Here is a 20,039-nt window from a genome sequence, read left to right on the forward strand (position 1 = left end):
GTTTTATTGGTCAGTAGGGATTTTAAATGCGATGCTTTATGTTATGTTGAATTGTCTGATGAAGTGCCATGGTTTGCTGCGAAAGCTTTCACTATTGAACTTGCTTATGTTATTTTCTGCTGTGGTTTGGTCCTGCACTTATTTTCATTGGTTTACCTTTTATTTTTGTGTTGGACCATTTGTCTATACTGCTCTTATTGTTTTTTTTTTTTTTTTTTTTTTTTTTTTTTTTTGTAGAATATATGGAGAGTTAAAATATTTTCTTTTACTTTTGCGTAGGTGAATATCTGGATTAATGACCTTGACTTAATCCATTGACAAGTTTTTGTTTAAGCAAGTGGTTTTTAATGAGAGACCACAATGTTATGAGTAGTTTTCATTTGACAAATAAATGTTCAGTGTTAGTTTAGAATTACATTCTGTTGTTGTGTTACCATGGAAATACCTTGACTAAAGGTGAAGGCAATAAAAATAGAGGTCTGGACATTATTTACTGTGAGAAATGTAAAATTAAAAGAAACAAGGACAACCAGCTCAGTAAAAATAAAGATTGAAGTTATTAGAAGTGAATAAGCGATAGCGGCTTTCCTGGTCAGTAAATACTTTAATGCATTTACTAGAACAATGTATCATTTAGCTGTATTTAATGATACCCAGTAAATTCTTTTCTTAAGGTTAAAAGCTAATGTTTTCTGAAAACATATAAGCTGTTTTTTTACATCTGGGAGTGGAATAAAGATAAAACAAAAATAGACAGCAATCAATGTAAGTAGGGGCATAGGCTGTAACATGCACTTTAGCATGAATAACTTTAATTTTAGGTTAGATAATGCGCTTGAATATTTACATTTTTGTGTTTGTTTTAAGTATGGTTTTGTGTGTGTGTGTTTGAGGGTATTCATTAAAACAAACAGTCTTGTAAAATATGGCACAGGTTCAAGTGGGGGGAATGAGAAAAAAGTATAAAGATCAACCTGCCAAACATTTGTAGGTGCATGTAACAAAAAACATTTAAACAGCGGTCATATATGTTGGGAGGGAATAATAACTTCTTACCATAATGGCTGCACTAAATGTATTATTTTGAAACATGAATGGCCTCACAGATGTAGACAAAAGGTAAGAGTATTGAATTATATTAAGACATGCAGATTGCAAATAACCATGCTACATGAAAAACATTTGAAAATAAGTGAGCATGTGAATTTGATAAAGAAAATATTTTGGCATGGCTATTCAACTTCTGTGGACAAAGGGAAAGGAGAGTAATTATACTAATTTCTAGGAGAGTTCATATTCTATTTCTTAATATAATTCAATACTCTTTCCTTTTTGTCTATACTCGTGAGGCCATTCATGTTCTAAGATAATGGGTCTATATTAGAACAAGTTTCAAAACTTCAAATGTTCTAATATCGACCCGTATTCAGCGAAAGCTGAAAATATCGAAGCTACAGAAAACCATTTTTTTTCCTAGGGAACAAATTCAGTTTTCCATTTCTGTTGCTTCGGTATTTTCAGCGCTGTGGTGGAAAGTTACGGGTCGGGTTCAGGTAAGTGTGCGATTGAGCGCAGGTTAGGTTAGTTAGGGTTAGGGTGCGGGTTAGGTATGTGTGCGATTGTGTGGACATGAGGGTTAGGGTGGGTTAGGTGAGTTAGGGTTAGGGCATGGGTTAGGTATGTGTGCGATTGTGTGGGCGTGAGGGTTAGGGCGGGGTAGGTGAATTAGGGTTAGGGCGCGGGTAAGGTGAGTATGTGATAGTGACGGACCTTAGGGTTAGGGTTTGGGTTAAGGTAAGTTGATAGTTAGTGGTGTATGTATAGTTTAGTGTGGGGTTAGGTGGAAGATTTTAGGTGTATGTGTGTGGATTGCTGTTTGTTTGGTGTGCTTGTGTTGTGTGTATGTGTTTTGGAACCGCAAATTTTTTCCCTAGGAAAAAAATTGCTGTTCTGTATGTTCAATGTTTTCAGCTTTCGCTGAATAGGGGTCGATATTAGAACATTCAAAGTTTTGAAACTTCGATGTTCTAATATAGACCCTAAGATAATATGGGTAGCATAGTCATTATGATAAGAAGTTATTGCTCCCAGCTATTATATGCAACATTTTTAATGTGTATTTTAAACTTTGGTGTTACATGCAGACACTAATGTTTGGCAGTTTTCTTGTCTTCTCCATTTGAACCTGTACTGCATTTTTCAAGGATTTTTGTATCAGTGAAAACCCTCAAACAAAAACACTAAATATATTTTCAGAACAGCCCCATAACATGTTAGCTAAGAACAAACATGTAAAACTATGCATAACATCAAAAAATGAATTTTAACCCTCCAGATAGGAACAATTATCCCAAATTGACAGCTGCACATAGAAGCATTATCTAACCTAAAGTTAAGGTTACTCAAGCTAATTCGCATGTTTCAGCCTGTGCTAACACTTACACTGATCAGTGTCTGTTCTTGTCTTATCCCTGTTACCTTCCCAGATGTGAAAAATAGCTTGAATGTATTCAAAAACATTAACCTGTAGCCATAAGAGAAAAAAGAGCACTGACGATCATTAAATAAAACTATTAAGTTATTCATTTTTCCATCAAATGCATTACAACTATTAAGGCTGTTATTCACTTCCAGTAAATTCAAACTTTTTCACTGAACTGCTTGCTCTTGGACCATTTGCATTTACCTCAGCTTAGAATGTTCAGAACTCTCAAGATTAATTGCTTGCAGTTACAGACAGCTCCTCTCCATGGAAACGTAGTCTACAAAGAAAGAAAAAAAAAACAGCTAACAGTTCTGCAGGTACTTGAAGGAGTCTTTGTTCGTCTCACCCAGAAGAGAACAGAATGCATAAATACCTTCAGCATCAGACTTCTTGACTCTCACTAAACATTTGCTAAAAACAAGCTAATATCCTTGCATATGCAAGAAACATAGCACTTTTCATGACTTGCCTCATTGATTTTCAAGCCTATTTGCTTATAAAAAACTTTTTTATAGATTGAGCCAAAGGCATTAATCTAGACATTCAACTTTGCAAAAATAAGAGTAAATATCTCAACTGTACATATAATATTATCCATGCAATGTTACACCCCAGCCACACCGAGCACAGCAGTAGCCCAGGATCACAGCATATTAACTTAAACTTGCTTTTGTCCAGCATTTCTTCTCTTATTACATTTTAAAGCCTAGATTTCTTACAAATAAAAATATTTGTTTACTTTAATAAATTTATCACAAATGACAATCACTGAAAATACTCCCCCCACATTTAAAGTGCTCTGGACTACAGACTACACAAATGTTGTATACAAATACTATAAAAACTATTTTTTGTTTTACTTGGATACTTTTTTCTTTTAGTGTTCTTCTAAACATTAAATACATAAAGTGGGGTATATGCTTTACAGTCCAGCCATAAGTCAACAAAAATCCAACTTTCAAAGCCATTTTTTCCTTACAAAGCCATATTTCATAAATGTGATTGATATTTTATAATATCACATTTGTTCTCTAATTTTGGTATTACTGGTGGTCTTCCCGTTCATCTCCATCTCCCAACACCAGGATATGGATCAACCCAAAGTACTCCTGATTCTTCTTCTCAACGGTTGTGCCTTTTTCCATCTCTTGGTTATTTTCCTTTGTAACATTTGTAAAGGTTTCACTGGCAAAGTCTCTTTATTAGCAGTAGAATGAGAAGCAGAGTCCCCTTCTACTTGAGGGCCCACTTTTGTGGGATATACTTTTGCATTTCCTCCTTAACCTGTTCTAAATCAAAAAATGTCTGATCCTCCATGAAAAAATATTTTGAAGACAGCTGGATGCAATAGCTTGAATTTCACACCTGCCTCTCAACATTCTCTGATTGCTGGGACAAATTTGCTTCTCTTTTGCCTGGTATTCAGTGATTAATCATTTTCCACAAATACTCTGCTGTCTCCAAATTTTAATACACTTCTCTTCTGACACAGTTTTGTCAGGATCAACTCTTTCTGCCAGTATGATTGCGTCTTTAACTAATGCAGGTCTTGGCTGCTTTGCCAGGTGTAGAGCATACATTTGATGTGCCCTTTCAATGAACAAATCTTGCTGTGAAATACCAGTCCAGGTTCTTATTTGTGCTGTCATAAAATTAATACAGTCTGTTCCTTCCAGTTTTTCTGGTACAGCAGAAAATCTCAGGTTTTCTCTGTGTGCTTTGCTTGTCTTGAGAAGTTTCACACTCAGCCAGCCTTTTCTTCATTTCAGCCCCTGATTTTTGCAATTTTATCAGTTTGAATAACTAAAGTACATTCTATTTTCCAGTCTTTTATTTGAGTTGATATACTCCTTCGGTGTTTCATTTATTTTAATTGGCTCTGAGTACATTTGATTTATTTTTTTCCTATAAATTACTGGATGCCATCTCTTGTACCAGTGCTGAAGCTTAAACTGCTGTTTGCTAAATAGCTGCAGCTTCTTCCCAGTCAGTGTTTTCTCTTCACATTTTCTAGTTGATTTTCTTTCATGTTCTTTAAATTTCTTCTTTGTTGGCATCCAAGTAGTGTACTTGCTAGCCAGTAAATGAATTCTGTTCATGCTAGCAGAATTTCTAGCTCTTATTTCTCAGTTCTTTTTTCACACCGGAAGGGCAGAAATTAAGCTATTGATCACTGTGCAGCCATCTTGGAAGATTGTCAGAGACCCTTTAAATGTCAGGCCTGCTGTGGTTTTTGGTTTGTTGCCTCAGCCACTGGTGGTTGACTCTGATGTGGTAAGATTGATTTCCTCAGTCCACTCATCGCTTTCCTTTGATCCCTCTGGTGTTGCACCTACAGCCACTAAGGACAGAGGGATTGACTCTTCATCTGTAGCTGTAGGGTTGCCCTTCATGGGCAAGGGAGAACCATTCTTATTGGTCTAATGGAAGGGGGCAGGTGAAGTTCTGCTTTATAGGTGGGAAAGGGAACCTGTCTCCACAGTAGTGTTCCTGCTTTGAATCAGTCTTTTTGATTTTTTTTCTTGAGGAAACTTCCTGGAAAAAGTAAAAAACTTAAGTTTTCCCATTTCTGTTTTAGTGGGCAGGGAAGGTTTGCTGGGATTTGATCCTGGGGTTTGATAAGGTGATAATTTCTGCTTTTTATTTACCTATTTCCTCGTTTGGAAGGAAAAGAAAGAGTTCCTTTTCTTTCTGACTTCAATCTTCAGTTAAAAGAGCAGGGATTAGAGGGAGAATGTGATTCTTCAAGATTTTCTTCACAATCTGAAAATTCTGATTCTGAGGAAAGAGTGGCTTAAGATTTCCCTCCAGAAGACCTGTCTCTTTTTGCAACTTTATTTAAAATGAAAGCGTTTTTTTTTCAGTGGGATCTGAATGAAATTCATATTTTCCAAGCAAGTATATTATGCTTTCTTACATTTGGGTATTCCTCCATCTGCAACTCTTTTTTCTGCTTTGTCTGTTAGACAATGTTTTTCTGATAGCTTTCAGTTGACTGTCTTCCTGTTGCTTCTAGGAGGACTGATAGGTAATACAGAGTATGTCAGACGTACAAATACTTGTTTTCTAACCTCAAGCCATATACCTAATCGGACTGATGTTACATATCTGTATAATGTTGTGCTTTATTGCTCTAATGCCTGATAGTTGGTAGTGTGCCTTGTGTTTCTTGAAGTCATTCTTGAGATAAACCTGTTTCCTTTTTGTACTAAAGAATTGCATTGACACCCTCGTCTCATTTTAACCAGGTATTTAGACAAAACAGGAGACATTTATATCACAGTCACTTGTCTGTCTGTATACCCACGCAAACAAACACGCATGTGCGCATGCACATACACAATGTATATGTCTATAAAATCAGACATTTGTTTAATTTTACTTAATTATGGTAGTCTTACTGCTTTGCAGTTTAAAAAAGTGTTTCATTTTATTTATTTTTCTTTTATAGCTACAAACCAATGGTTTATCCCAGCCGTGAAAGGAGATATTCCACCAGGCTGTGCAGCATATGGATTAATTTGTGAAGGAACTAGACTGGTGGTATTTGGAGGAATGGTAGAATATGGGAAGTACAGCAATGACCTTTATGAGCTACAGGTAAGAATGTAAGGAATGCATTTTATAGAACTGGGCTTTTATATTTCTTTTAATTTAAATTTTGTTTTGTAAACTATGTCAAGGCATCAGGCTAATTTTTTTTTCACTTTAACTATCTTTGTCACATTATCACTTAAGACATAGACACACATACAATAACAGAAAAGAAAACAAACCACATTAACATTTTTCCATTCACATATTTATTTATTTTTATTTATTTGTTTATTATTTGTTTACTGGGAAAGTCCAACTTGGAACAAAGCCAGTTTTCAGCGGAGGCCCGTGGAGAAACACTCCAGACACGTCTTTGCGACTATATTATATATCACATATTTTCTTTCTTTGTAATTATCATTAGTCCAACATTACATAAGTTTCTGAATTCCTGCCTTCCCTTAAATCCCACTGCTCCTCCTTCTCTTCCTGAGCATTATTCTCCATGTGTTATTCTCACAATTTCCATTTTTTTCTAAGTAATGTGCTCCTTCCCTTTTGTAAAGCCCCCTCTTCCAGTTCTTTGTTTCTATTATGATATTCAATACACCAAATATAGTTGGTTTAGACTTTTATTTCCATTTTCTTATAATTGCTTTTTTGTCATCCAACAGTATTAAACTTAAGGCTTACTATGTCTAGGTAATTCATATCCTGTGTCCCAGCTCAAAAAAATCGTATCCATAGTAACAGGTGTTTGCTCACCCAATATTTTTGACAGAGTACTGTGCAGTGGAATTTTAGAATCTGCTAACTCATTAAACTCCCAAAACACACGTTCCCACTTACATTTTTCTTCCTCATCACACCTCCAACATTTACTGTCTACTTGTGGGAAAAAAAATATCTGAAGTATGTCTGGGATATCGATATAAATATACCTATTCAAATACTTCCAAGCAAATATCCATAGCCTTCTGACTTTATTGCATACTTGAGGGCCATACATATTTCCTCCCATTGTTCTCTTGTAAATTGCAATTCCAGTCTCTATTCCCAATCATATCTAACTTTCTGCGATTAATTCTCATAGTTATCTTGCAATATTTTATATGCACTATTAATTATAATTTGGTTAACAGCAGCTTCTGTTCTAGATGCAGCTAAAACCCCCACACCAGAACAGGTCTTTCACTTAAGATCCCCCTGTCCCTTTCTCTTTGCCTTTTCTCTTGATATGAATCCCTGATAAGGAGGGCAGTCTCTAGCCTGCAGTCCAAACAGCTCCTTCGCCTTTTCTTTTCTAGTCATTTTCTCCTAGTACCTTTGTTATTTTCCCAGTTTTCTCCAGTAGATTCCAGACCCCCTCTTGCCTATTTTCTGTAACACTACTTGCATTCACCCCTATTGGAAAAATCTCTTTTCTCCATTCTGTTGTTAGTTTCATTCTTAGAATACTTGCTGGTAATTTATGAATATAATATTCTGTATGGTTGTTTTTATTCTCTTTAAGGATCTGCATCCAAAATCCCACTCTCTATTTCTTGAACTTCCCCCTATGGTCATCATCATTCCTTTTTGTTGAATTATAACTTTCTGCTTGTGTAATGTATATGAGCTATTACTGTGTAGCTGTAAAATATCCCTTCAAATCTTATAATCCTAGACCCACTTAACTCTTGTTGTCTTCCTCTCCCAGGTAAATGCCTTCAACACTTTATTAATTAATTTCCACAACTTCTCTGGTTGATAAAATTATGCCTGATCAGTGTATAAAATTAAAGGGATTTGAAACATTTTTACTGCTAGTATCCTACTATTCATATCCATAAGCAAGAGCTTCCAGTGTCTCAGTTTTTGTATTATCTTTTGTCTACACTCTTCCCACACATCCTTAGCTGCCATAACAGAAGCGTTTTTAATCCATACTCCTAAATACATATCCCCATAAATATGGGCTTTGCTGAAGCAATTTGTGTGTGGGTATATAATTTATAGCTATAGCCTTTGTTTTATCTTTATTCATTTTATTTCCCCAAAAGACTTGAAACTGTTTCAAAATGTTCCACAACATTAAGATATCCTTTTCTTGATTTATCAGGTGTAAAATATAATTTGCAAATAAAGCCAACATTTCTTGATTGCCATACCAGTTATATCCTTGAATTTCCGAGTCCCTTATTTTCTCTGTCAGTGGCTGTAAATATAAAGTAAATTAAGGGGAAAGAAGGCTTCCCTGCCTGGTTCCTCTATTAAAACATGACATATCCGAGAGGAACCCTCCCACTTTAATTCTTGGCTCTGATCCTTCATATATCCTCCTAATTAACCTTATTACTTTATCACGGAATGCAAGCAAATGCTTCCATTACCCTACTTATAAAATCCCAGCTTAACCTTTTGAATGCGTTCTCTGCATCAAGACTCACCAACAATAGTGGATTTTTATTACATTCTGCTTCCCTCTGGCCTGTTATTGTTCTATTAATGTTGTCAAATGTTTGCCACCCATCCCCAAAACAACATTGATTCATATCTGTCAATTTTGGGAATATTGTTGCCATTCTTTTAGCTACTACAGACATAAATACTTTATAATCATGTTTTAAAGTTGAAGTGGGTCTACATTAAGTTGGTTCTGATGGGCCTTTACTGCCCTTAGGTAATAACAGCCACCACAGCTTACTTTCAGTATGTTGGTGCCTCCCCTCTTTTTAAAATATTGTTAGACAAAATCTTCCAAATCTTTATCATTTTCCTCTTTCCTAACTTCCAAACTTCCACAGGAATACCGTGTATTCCTCGAGACTTTGCTGCGGAGGTTTATTATACATCACCACTTTTATCTCATCCCCTCCTTTCTCAGCTTTCAGTTGTTGAGCCTTACCTACCTCTAACCTTGGCATAAGTAAGTCTCCCATAAATAGTTCCATTTGTGCTCTTTATTGATTTCCACTGTTTTCTGCTTTATACATATTTTCTTAAAATTTCTGAAATGTCTCAAACGTCTGTGGATCTGTATTTTATTTTGTTGTTATAGGCTCCCTAATTTTGCAACAGTCCTTTCTATTTTTTTGCTGTCTAAATTATTGTGCTAACAGTTTTTTGTGCTCTGAGAGTATTTTTAAAATATAAATTCATGTATATTATCCAGATACTCCCTAATTTTTAATTTTACACCTGTTCTTGTTCTATGAGATTCCCTTTATTTTGCAATACTTTGACCTTTATCAACTCCTCTCAGTAATTCCTATTGCGTTTTTAACTGTATCTCTTTCATTTTTATTCTGTTCTTAAACTCCATTTTCATTTTATTCCACTCACTATCTGTAACTTCTGAAGATATTCCTACCTTTCCTAATAATTCTTGAATAATTTCCATTATACATTCCTTAAATTACCTTCTTTTACATGGGTAGGTGAGAAACTGCCCGTGTCTTATTTTTACTTTAGTATCCTACATTTTTATCTTAGTTTTTAATGGTGCATGAGCTGAAGTAGTTAATGGATGTATGTCAGAGCTTTCAATTAAATGTGAATGTTCTTGTGAATATATATATATATATATATATATATATATATATGTGTGTGTGTGTGTGTATATATATATATATATATATATATATATATGTGTGTGTATATATATATATATATATATATATATATATGTGTGTGTGTATGTATATATATATATATATATATATATATATATATATATATATTATCTAGTCTAGCACAGCTATTGTATTTTGGGGAATAATATGTAAATTCTGTCTGAGTTCCTACTACTACTGAATTCACATCTTCTGTCTTTAGAAATCTGCCGTATGTTGCTGTATTTTTCCTTCCAGGTCCCCCTGATACATCCTCACTGTGGCCTTTTTGACATCTGACTCATAAGAAAAAGAAAGATGATTTGCTGTACTCAAAGATTTTGTATCTAGTCATTCAAGGGCATTCAGATGTTTATCATTAGATCACTGTTGCAATAGCATATAGCTGCATGGGACATATCCTGCCAAGGGTCAGACATCTAGCCAGTATATGAAAGCTTTTGGACATATTCCATGCCACAGCATGTCTAAGGAAGCATGGGAGTGTATAAAAGAAAACATACAGTTGCCAAACTTCAAAGCTTTCTTGCCATTGAAGATTTACATAATTATCGTGTCTTCAGTTTTTCTGGAGTTGGCTTTTTCAAACATTTGGGCAGATAAGTACCACTCCAGGGGTTTTCCTTTTTTGTGTAAAATTTGTGATTTTTTTCTTATGCCTAGGAGTAAAAGGAAAGTGTCCATGTGAAAGACAAACAAAGATTCCCACACAGCTTGTTTGTTTTGTGTTTGTCCAGGGAAGAAACGCAACGGCACACCTCTAAGCTCTGTTTGTCCTTTACTCCCAAGGGTATAAGTTACTGGATTTCAAGAAATAATATAAATTGACTTATAATGAAGTCAATTTATATTATTTCTTGAAATCCAGCAACTTAATTCTTTACTCGGACGTCAGTGGTTTCTGGCCCAAGTACCTTGGACATCCTCCTTCTAACTCATAAGAAAATGAAATAAGTAAAAGAGGCTTCCAAAGCAGCTTCAGCCACATTCTCTCTCCTCCAGGACCTGAAAGACAACTCCACTGTGGCCTTAGTTTTTGGATTATCCATCACATGCTACCAGCCCCTGTGGTGTTGCTTCTAGGGATGACACTGAGTTTGTAGTTTAGTAGGTCCTCAAAGGCTAGATATATGCCTATAAGCTAGAAGGGCGAACCTCTTATAAGAATTTTGGAAGGGTCAGACAGTATCCTTCATGTGCCAGTGAGGGAAGAGTTAGTGAGTTCAGGGATAGAGGTGCAGAAGTTGAATATGAATATGACTACCACCTTAGACGCACCTAGAAAAAAAATTCAAAAGACTAAGCATCTTTCTCCTTCTTTGACCCTGTCTGGTAAAGAGACCAAAGAGGAATGGTACAGTTTTGCCAAGGCTTTTGAAAGTATTTCAATCTTTGCAGTCTGCTTCCACAAGCTTTCTCCAATTTATTGACATGCAAATCATGTTCTTAAGTAATAAATAGAATAAATTAACATTTCACAGTCTGCTTTTTAAATGCCACAAGATGAGCAAGCTGCTTATTAGAGGGGTACCTGTCGACCTCTTAGTACAGTATTCCTGGACAAAGCCAAAAGTAATGGAGGGACAAAGTTCAAAAACCAAGCACCTATTTTAAAATTGCTCTTATAAGCTTGGAAAGTTGCTAAAATAGTGTTCTTTTTCTGAAGGATATGACATCTGAAGATCTGAGTGTGCTTCGTGTTGCGCCACTGACACTTATACTATTTTACAGACTTTCCAGGATGATTTAGAAGTAGTTCCTTCCCAGAATCATAGACTTAAACTCCAGAAAGGGCATAATGATGTTCAAGACTTCACTAGATAGACAGGATTTTAGACAGTCTATATAAAGCAGACCCTGATAGTATTTCTTTATTAATATCAGGCCACAAGTGCTGTCCCTCTTGCATTTTTACTTTTAGGTAAAGTTTCTTGGCTGCTAGAAAAATATGCTAAGACAGTTAGCGTAGGTGTTTGGTGCATTGATTTATTTTCCCCCAATTTTCCCCACTTGGTTTCATAGCACAATTCCAATTTTAAACAAACCCAAAAATGTACAATCTTCCCTAGCACCAATATTCCAAATAGGTTAAAAATAGGTACTGAAGTAGACAACATTGGAATTCATACACTGAAATGTACATATGATGCTATAGATGCTTTCTTGAGAACAGCTCTGTTAGGAGTAGCTTTGAGGAGACTTGTGTGGCTTAAGTTTTACAACAAGGATTCCAGATCTAAATTAATTTGTGGTCTGGTGACACAAAATGTTTTATTCTGTCAGCTAACTGGTGATATTATTGTTGACATAGAAAAGAAAGGCAAAAAATCTTTGTTTAAAAACATGCATGTACTTGGCACTATTAGTGCCTGAATAGTTACAGTATACATCCGTCCACCCACCCACTCACAACCCCGTTTTCCCACTTTTTTGTACATGGTATCTGGGTATCACTTCAACAGTGACAATCATCTGGTGCTAAGGTTTACACTGTTGTTCTTTCATACCACACATTTGTACATACACACACATATGAGCAAGTATACCTGTGGTCAGTTTAGAATGTCCAGTCTGCCTACTGTATATCTTTGGAATGTGGGACGAAGCAGGAGCACCCAGAGAAAGTACAAGCAAACACAGGGAGGACATGCAGACTCCACACAGAAGGCACACCAGCTAATAATGGAACCATAGAATCTCTAGCTGTGAGGTGGCAACACTATCTGCTACATCACTGTGCCGTATATGTATACATATACATATACATATATGTGGCTTGTGTGATGTACGTATAAAAAAATATTATAGAAAAGGAACCATTTACCAGCTTTGTAAATAAATACATTATAAAGGAAAGCAAGCTAAATGAAACTCAAATTAAGCAGGAAAAGGAATATAAACACCTAAATTTTACAAATGACTGCAGCCTGGTTTTTACTTCTTCCTTAGTACACCTTTGATTCATGTTTCACAGTTACCTTAATGCATGACGGTAAATAATGCAGACAAGGGGTTTTAAAAATGGGAACTATATACTTTGCTCTAAGCTCAATTTGACAAGATTGCATTCATCAAGGTTGAGCCTTTTTCCCCAAAAAAGGCAGATTCAGACATAATTAGTACATATAAATGTGGGTATGGGGCTTTTCCTCCCATACTGCAGATAAGAAATGCAGCCACCCCTTAAAGGAGTACCACATCCACAGATTAAAAAAACATGTTTATTGTATTATGTCATGATGTTTCCTACATTTTAACACCACGTTTGGACTCTATATCCTTTTTTATATTTTAAAATGTAATTCCAGAGTCTATCCACATCAGGTCTGGCACCTTGATTTTTTAGTCTACCTCTAGGTATTCCACAATGCAGTGTTTGGCTTTAAAATATTACGTCATATCCCCTAAGCTCCTGTTAGTGCATTGACTTTACATGTGTTTCCATGTATACCCTGCTGTCTTTTAGTCAGTCGGGTTTAACTACCATTTCTTGGTTTTCAGTGACTACTTAAAAGACAAACAGGGTTCAGCACACAGAACAGTATTCTCAGTGCCTGTTACTACTTTTTCTTTCTAAAGTAGCCTTTTTTCATTCTTCTCTTTTGCCTGGGATGTAGTCCCCTTGTATCTGTCAAAGTGGCAAAGGTAATTTGAGCTGTTTGCTGCTGTGATTGATAGCTCACAGCAGGAGATGAAGTTCATGTACATTTGCTTTGCACTCTCCACCTACTTACAGTGGGACACTTTTATTTTTACTACACCATAGCCTCTTTTTGCCCCCAACTTTTAATCCTTACTACCTACTAATTGGCAAAACATTGTTTGGCAAACCTTCCAACTCCATTTTTCAGGGATTCCTGAGAAAGCGAAATTCTTAAAGAATTGTCACAAAGGCCATAAGAAATAAGACAGGTTGGTACAATGGTTAAGGTGTTTACCTTACAGCCACAAGGTGCAGGGTTTGATTCTCACTTGGGATAATTGACTAGGCTTGAAATGGCCCACAAGGGCAGTTAGCCTTGTGATAGAATATGCACACTGTATGCACATTTTGTTTTTCTATAACACTGTGATCCACTTAAAATAAGACTTTTTGCATCAAGATGCATTAATAGTAGTAAACTGTCAAATTATTGACTTAACAGAAATCACCATTGATTACCTGAGAAGGTATAAGGGACAGGTCAAAAATAGGATTAAAAAATCATGACCATTTATCAAAATCGGGGACATTTGAGTTGTATGGTCTTGAGCCATTTACCTCTTATTGTACTGTTGTCTGCATTTGCTCCCTGTAATTTGTCTTTTGCAACTGGAGGATTTTTACAAGTTGTCTGCAGTAATTTTCTTAAACCAGTAAACAATTGTTAATGCATCTTCTCTGGATTGTTTTTTACACGTTGTAACTCAATATGCAGTCCCCCTTCACTGTTTTGTTTCTGATTCCAGTCACTTCAGTTTTACATTCCTCATTATAAATCCATCCCATATATTAGTGTTTATTGTGTTTATGTAAATATGTTTATTCCCTTTGTTTTTTTTAATTCCAAGACACCACCACTGGTGTTTCTTAAAGCTCCAATGTCACTTATTACAATTAAAGTAAAGTTGTTTATAATAAAGACATCCAGGTTCATATCCCTGCATCAGACAAGAGATGAAAGAACATGCACTGATTAGGCAAATACTGTCTAGCTTACATAGACTGCATTACTTATCCATCTTGAGTGCCTCCTGTATGGCGACAGACCCTACCTGTACTAAATGACAGTGTTAAATACTGAATTCACAAAAGCCCACTTCTGGAATGGCTGTCTCACTCAAGGTTACTGTTATACATTTCTTGGCATTAAATGTTAGGCAATGACTGTGGCACCATTTATTAACTTTTTACCAGGGCTTCTTGGAGAGTATTTGGAGTCTTTGAGGGATTCTGTGAATATGCCTAGTTTGCAATCGCCTCTGAACTTGGTCATCCAGCGGCCAGTGACATTAGACTTTACTTCAGAGAAGGAGATGCCAGAAAGGAGCTGCCCCAGCACCTAGCAGTTGCTAACTCTGCTAGTGACTGACCTTTTTGCAGACTTCTTGGGACCTATCTGTAAGCCAGCTGATTATCTAGTGGGTGACGTAGGAGTTTATACCTAATCTCATGAGCTTGTCTACAATACTTGAGTGGAGTATGATGTAGAATGCCTTGGCAGGTCAAGGTAGGCCATATGTACCGTTCTGCCATCATCCATTGCTTTGATGACTTTCTTAAAGTCCACCAAATTGAGCAGGCATGACCCGCCCTTGACTAAATCAAACTAGGTTAGGTCCAATGTCTGAAGGTTTTCAGTGTCATTATTTATCATATCAGTGATAATTCTTTCTGTGAATTTACATACAGGACTAGTCAGTCTTATAAGTTGGTAATTACCCTGGTTTGATAGATGGCCTGCCCTTATGCAGAAAGATAACCGCTGCAGTCCTACATTCATTTGGCATAAAGTCTGTGTGGAGGCTGTGGTTAAATAATCATTCTAGTGGGCCCTTCAGGTCATGTTTCCTGCTATCTAGGAGGAATCTTATGATATTATTAGGACCCATCGATGCAGTGTTTTTGGCCTTTTAGATATCATTGAGAACCTATTTCCTGGTGATAATTATGCTTGGGGTTACTTCTTGAGAGGTATCAAGGGGAGAAAGCAGGGTAAAGTTGGAGCGGACTTTATCGGCCAGTAGATTTGCTATATTGTCTAGCTGAGTATATGTAGTTTAATTTATAATTAATTTAGCGTATTGTTGTGTATTGCCTTTGAGGTTGTTGACCTAGCTTAAGACTGAATTGCGACTGTAGTTAGTCTAGGTGACTAACTTCATTTAATTTTGCCAGAGTGCCACTTAATAGTAGGTCATTTGCCTTGGAGTAATTCCTGAAATTTCCAGATCTGGCTAGTGTCCCAGGTTTTATTTAAAAGGAGACAGCTTCTTGCTCTGAGGACATGCAGACTCCACATAGAAGGCACCCTAGCCGAGAATCGAACCGGTGAACCTCTTGCTGTGAGGTGACAACGCTACCGCTGCACCACTGCACCGTCCATATTTGCATCCCTAGTGGGCATGTGTACTAGCTGGAATGTTTGGGCCTGTGAGTTTGAGGTTGTGTAGGATTCCCAGTTTATACTGGTATAGTTGAAGTTCCCCATGAATATGATATAGGGTTGCCTGGAGAGTTACACTAGTACATTTAATTACCTCACTGCTTATACACAAACAAGCCGGCTCACCAATCATGTGTAGAGGGAAGCAGCTTGGCTCACTGCTTTGGCTGCTTGATTGGGAGGTTGTGTATGCAAATAAATTTATTGGTAACCTTACACAGTAACCATTACCACAACTGCAGAAAATGGCTAAGTCCCTTACAACCAAGTCGTACTGTACCACCCCTGCAAAAGATGTAGGTCCAGAGCAGTGAACTGCACTGTTACAGCCATAATGCAACCCCTCCCCCCCCCCCAAAAAAAAAACAAATTGTATAGACCATGACCTGGCACTGTAGTATATTATCTCTTTTGCCCTGTCACACTGATTGCCTTTTGCTTACAGTACAAGGGCATACCAGCTGATAGACCTCACTTAAAAGGCAGTCTGTGACAAGCTGCAGTGTCATATTATGGCAGCCAGTCCCACAGATGTTCATTCACTCAGATGCTGACGTTCAGCACAAAGCGTCCATGCCACATCACAGCAGGCAGATCACTGTCCTAGTCAGGCTAACCTGGTCAGCAGAAACTAAATAAATAACATAACACATTATCCCTCTGCCCTTTCTACTTCTCTGCTGGTCTCAAATAATTACTGAATGTTTACCCAGTTTACAGAGTAATGTAAATATTGCACAATTACACTCTGTTTACTAGAATGTACATATACAGTCTAATCTGAACTACTTGTGTTATTGCTTACATGTCTGTCTTTTTTGCTTGAATTTCATCCAGGCTCATCCTGAACTTGGTCAGTGCTGATCAGATATTTTATATAGGGCCTATAATTAATCAAGCTCTACCCACAATTGCAAACACATAATAGATTTCGTAAAAAATAGTAAACAATGTACCATACATGCAGCAACACAGAGTTACCTCAGTATTACGTTATTACAGTGAAATATAATCTGCAAAATAAAATGTACAAAACATGTACAATACCTAAATTAGACCAATAACAAAAACCTGTAACAGGCACTAGTTTATGCAAAAGCTGCAGCAGTGATTCAGTCCATCACCCAACTAAGAAGTTATAGCTAGTGATTAACACACTCAGTGTTACACTACAGAGGCACACAGTGAGTCATGAAGTTGTTAATAGACTTCTAACTTCAGTTAGTGCCACCCACCCTCCCTGTTTTTCTTTTGGTGTTAATCTTAGTGGCCTTGCAACTGCCCGCCCCTCTTGTAAATTTGTGTTTGGATACTCCTTCTGGGCCCATCTCATTTGCTCACTCAACTGAGTGCAGTGAGATCATATTCTGATTTCAGGCACTTTGTACTGTGTACAAAGAGAGCATCTGGGAAACAGAAAAAAAAAATTTAAGCTTGTTTCCTGCCTTTCCTGTTAAATGGTATAGACTATTTGTAGGCTTCTGAGCCCCTAAGCCCTTCTGTGTTGGAGGGAAGCCTTCTAGCGAAGTTTTTTTTTCTTATAACTAGCCAGTTTTCTAGTTTCAGCACTCAAATCTGTTTCTTTGATCTCAGCACTTGTTCAGAAAAAAAAAAAAAATCATCTGCTTTTACTGTACTTGTGTTTCTACCTACTTTTTTTTACTTTTGCATCATCTTAAAAGTACTCAATTGTATTTATTACTGCTTGGTGTAACTCATTCTAAGCCTTTTGGTTTAAACACTTGGGCTTCGGACCAGTTGTTTTGCACTGAGAGGGTTTGTGGTCTGCACTGTAGTGGCAGAACAGGTAGCTTACATCCTTCTAGGTTGGGAACTGCTGATTGAGGGCTCAGTGTCTGTTATTCTAAAAGTGTATTAATTCTGGTTTAAGCACTTGGGCTTTCAGGCCAGTTATTTTACATTAAGAGGGTTTGTGGTCTGCACTCTTGTGGGAGGAGAGGCTGGACTCTGCCCTTCTGAGCTGGGAATTTCTGGTTAAAGGCTTATAGTGCATGCATATCTGAACTGCTTCTTACTGAAGTTGGTGCGCCTTGTTTGCTGTGGCATAGACTGGATTCGGGCCTGCTGGATCTAGCTTTGTTTGTGTAACTTGAGCACTAATCCAGGCATTCTCTAAAGTATTCAATTGTATTTATTACTGCTTGGTAGTAACTTGATTAAAGTGTAGCTATCATTCTAAGTCTTTTGGATTAAGCACTTGGGCTTCAGACCAGTTGTTTTACATTAGGAAGGTTTGTGGCATACACTGTGGTGGCAGGACAGGTAGCTTTCATCCTTCTAAGTTGGGAACTGCTGATTGAGAGCCCAGTGTCTGTTATTCTTAAAGTGTATTAGTTCTGGTTTAAGCACTTGGACTTCAGGCCAGTTATTTTACATTAAGAAGGTTCGTGGTCTGCACTCTTGTGGGAGAAGAGGCTGGACTCTGCCCTTCTGAGCTGGGAATTTCTGGTTAAATGTTTATAGTGCCTGAATATTTGAACTGTATCTTACTGAAATTGGTACACCTTGTTTGCTGTAGCATAGACTAGATCCAGGCCTGCTGAATCTAGCTTTGTTTATATGCTTGTTGTTTGTTTGCTTGTTATTTCCCTGGAACGCTAATTCCACCTAATACGCGGCTTCTCAGCGCTTCTGTGGATCACTAGTGATATCTGCATTGCTTACTGTACTTATTTCCTTGTTTCACTTGAAATAAAGTTACTGTTTGTCGTTTTTGCATTTAAGTTACCTGTAACACATTGCCCTTAAGTTACCTGGCACTTGCTCACTAAAGCAATTATATAAGTCAGCACTAAAAATTAAAAGCACTAGACCCTCACTCCCCACTGGCCCTTGTATTCAATTATTAAGGAATTCCCAATATTATTCTAGCATGTCCAAAGGCCAGTTGTCAATCTCCTCTCCGGTCCAGCTGGTGAATCTGGGAATCTTGAGGCAATGTTACAACTGCCTCATGTACACAGACAACCCTCTCCTCCTCCCAACAAATTCCAACACATGTGAGAGATGCAACCATATAGCCAAACTGGAGGCTAAGCTCTCTCAACTCAGTACTGGCATAACCAGTCAGGAGGAGAAGGAAACCACACTCACTACAATTCCAGTCTCACATAGACCTACCACGACAGCAAACCAAACACATAATCACACAAAACATACTCGGAGGCTCTAAATAAAGATCTGCCTAAGCAGCAGAGACCTCCAAAGCAGACACCCAAGCAACTGCTACCCCAAAACAAAACACGTGCAACACATATCTCACAAAGCCAGTGTGCCGAACAGTCACAGCCCTTAAGACTAAACAACACACCTGATACACTTGTAATAGGTGACTCTATCGTCAGGCACACCGACGTCCCGCTCACCAGGCTGAACAAGGAGAGGGTCACGGTGAGCAGCCTGTCGGGTGCTAGGATCCGCCACATAACACAAGCACTCAGGTCACTCCAAGGCAAGTACAAATATGACTCAGTCATTGTCCATGCTGGTGTGAATGACCTGAGACGTACCTCCCTGGACTACATGAAAAGAGACATAAAGGAGCTCTCTGAGCATGTAGCCCAGGCCGGTATGACCCTGACCTTGAGTAGCATCTTACCCTCACCAAGAATGATGCCACAATATGAAGACAAGATGATCAATTTCAACAATTGGCTTAAGTACTGGTGTCATTCAAAGGGATCCAATGCCTGTCAGCTTGGGATGATATGCTCGACAAGCCACGATGCTTCGCTAGGGACGGCTTGCACCTGTCACCCCTGGGCTTTCGGATATTGGCAAAGGCTCTTGCTACCCCCATAGTGCATTTTTTAGGCAAGGCTCAAAAGACAAACCCACCTCCATAGGTATCACAAGGGATAAGAAACTAAGAGTAATGCTACTCAACGCCAGAAGTCTAAACCTGAAGATGCACTCGAAACTCTCCTTAGCATGGAGAACATCGATATCTGTGCAGTAACAGAAACCTGGTTCAGGGCTCCTGAGAGCACCCCAGCACTACCAGGTTATACCTCATACCATGCTTTTCGGCCCCAAAACTTTGACCGAACCACAAAAGGAGGGGGAGTATCGATATTCATCAAAGATAACCACACCTCCAGGTTGGTGGCAAAGCACGAAGCATCAGAGACTATCCATGTGCAACTAACAGTGGGTAAAACTGCCTTCCAGTTTATAGCCTGCTACAGACCACCCTCCCAAACCGAGGAACCCCACTCGGCCTTCCTGAGAACACTG

The 20,039-nt window shown here is 37.7% G+C and overlaps 1 protein-coding gene across 2 annotated transcripts in view; it reads left to right on the plus strand.

The window, feature by feature from the left end:
* The window catches only part of LOC122807290 (host cell factor 1-like), a 3,131,707-nt gene that overhangs the window by 314,096 nt on the left and 2,797,572 nt on the right, over nucleotides 1–20,039 (plus strand). For both annotated transcript variants that reach the window (XM_044078414.1, XM_044078415.1), the window contains exon 2: nucleotides 5,937–6,085. In XM_044078414.1, the coding sequence (XP_043934349.1) occupies nucleotides 5,937–6,085 (149 nt within the window). The remainder of the gene's footprint in view (nucleotides 1–5,936; nucleotides 6,086–20,039) is intronic.

Source organism: Protopterus annectens, chromosome 7.part0 (genome assembly GCF_019279795.1).
Source record: "Protopterus annectens isolate FY-2018-M chromosome 7.part0, PAN1.0, whole genome shotgun sequence".
NCBI classification, from domain to species: domain Eukaryota; kingdom Metazoa; phylum Chordata; order Ceratodontiformes; family Protopteridae; genus Protopterus; species Protopterus annectens.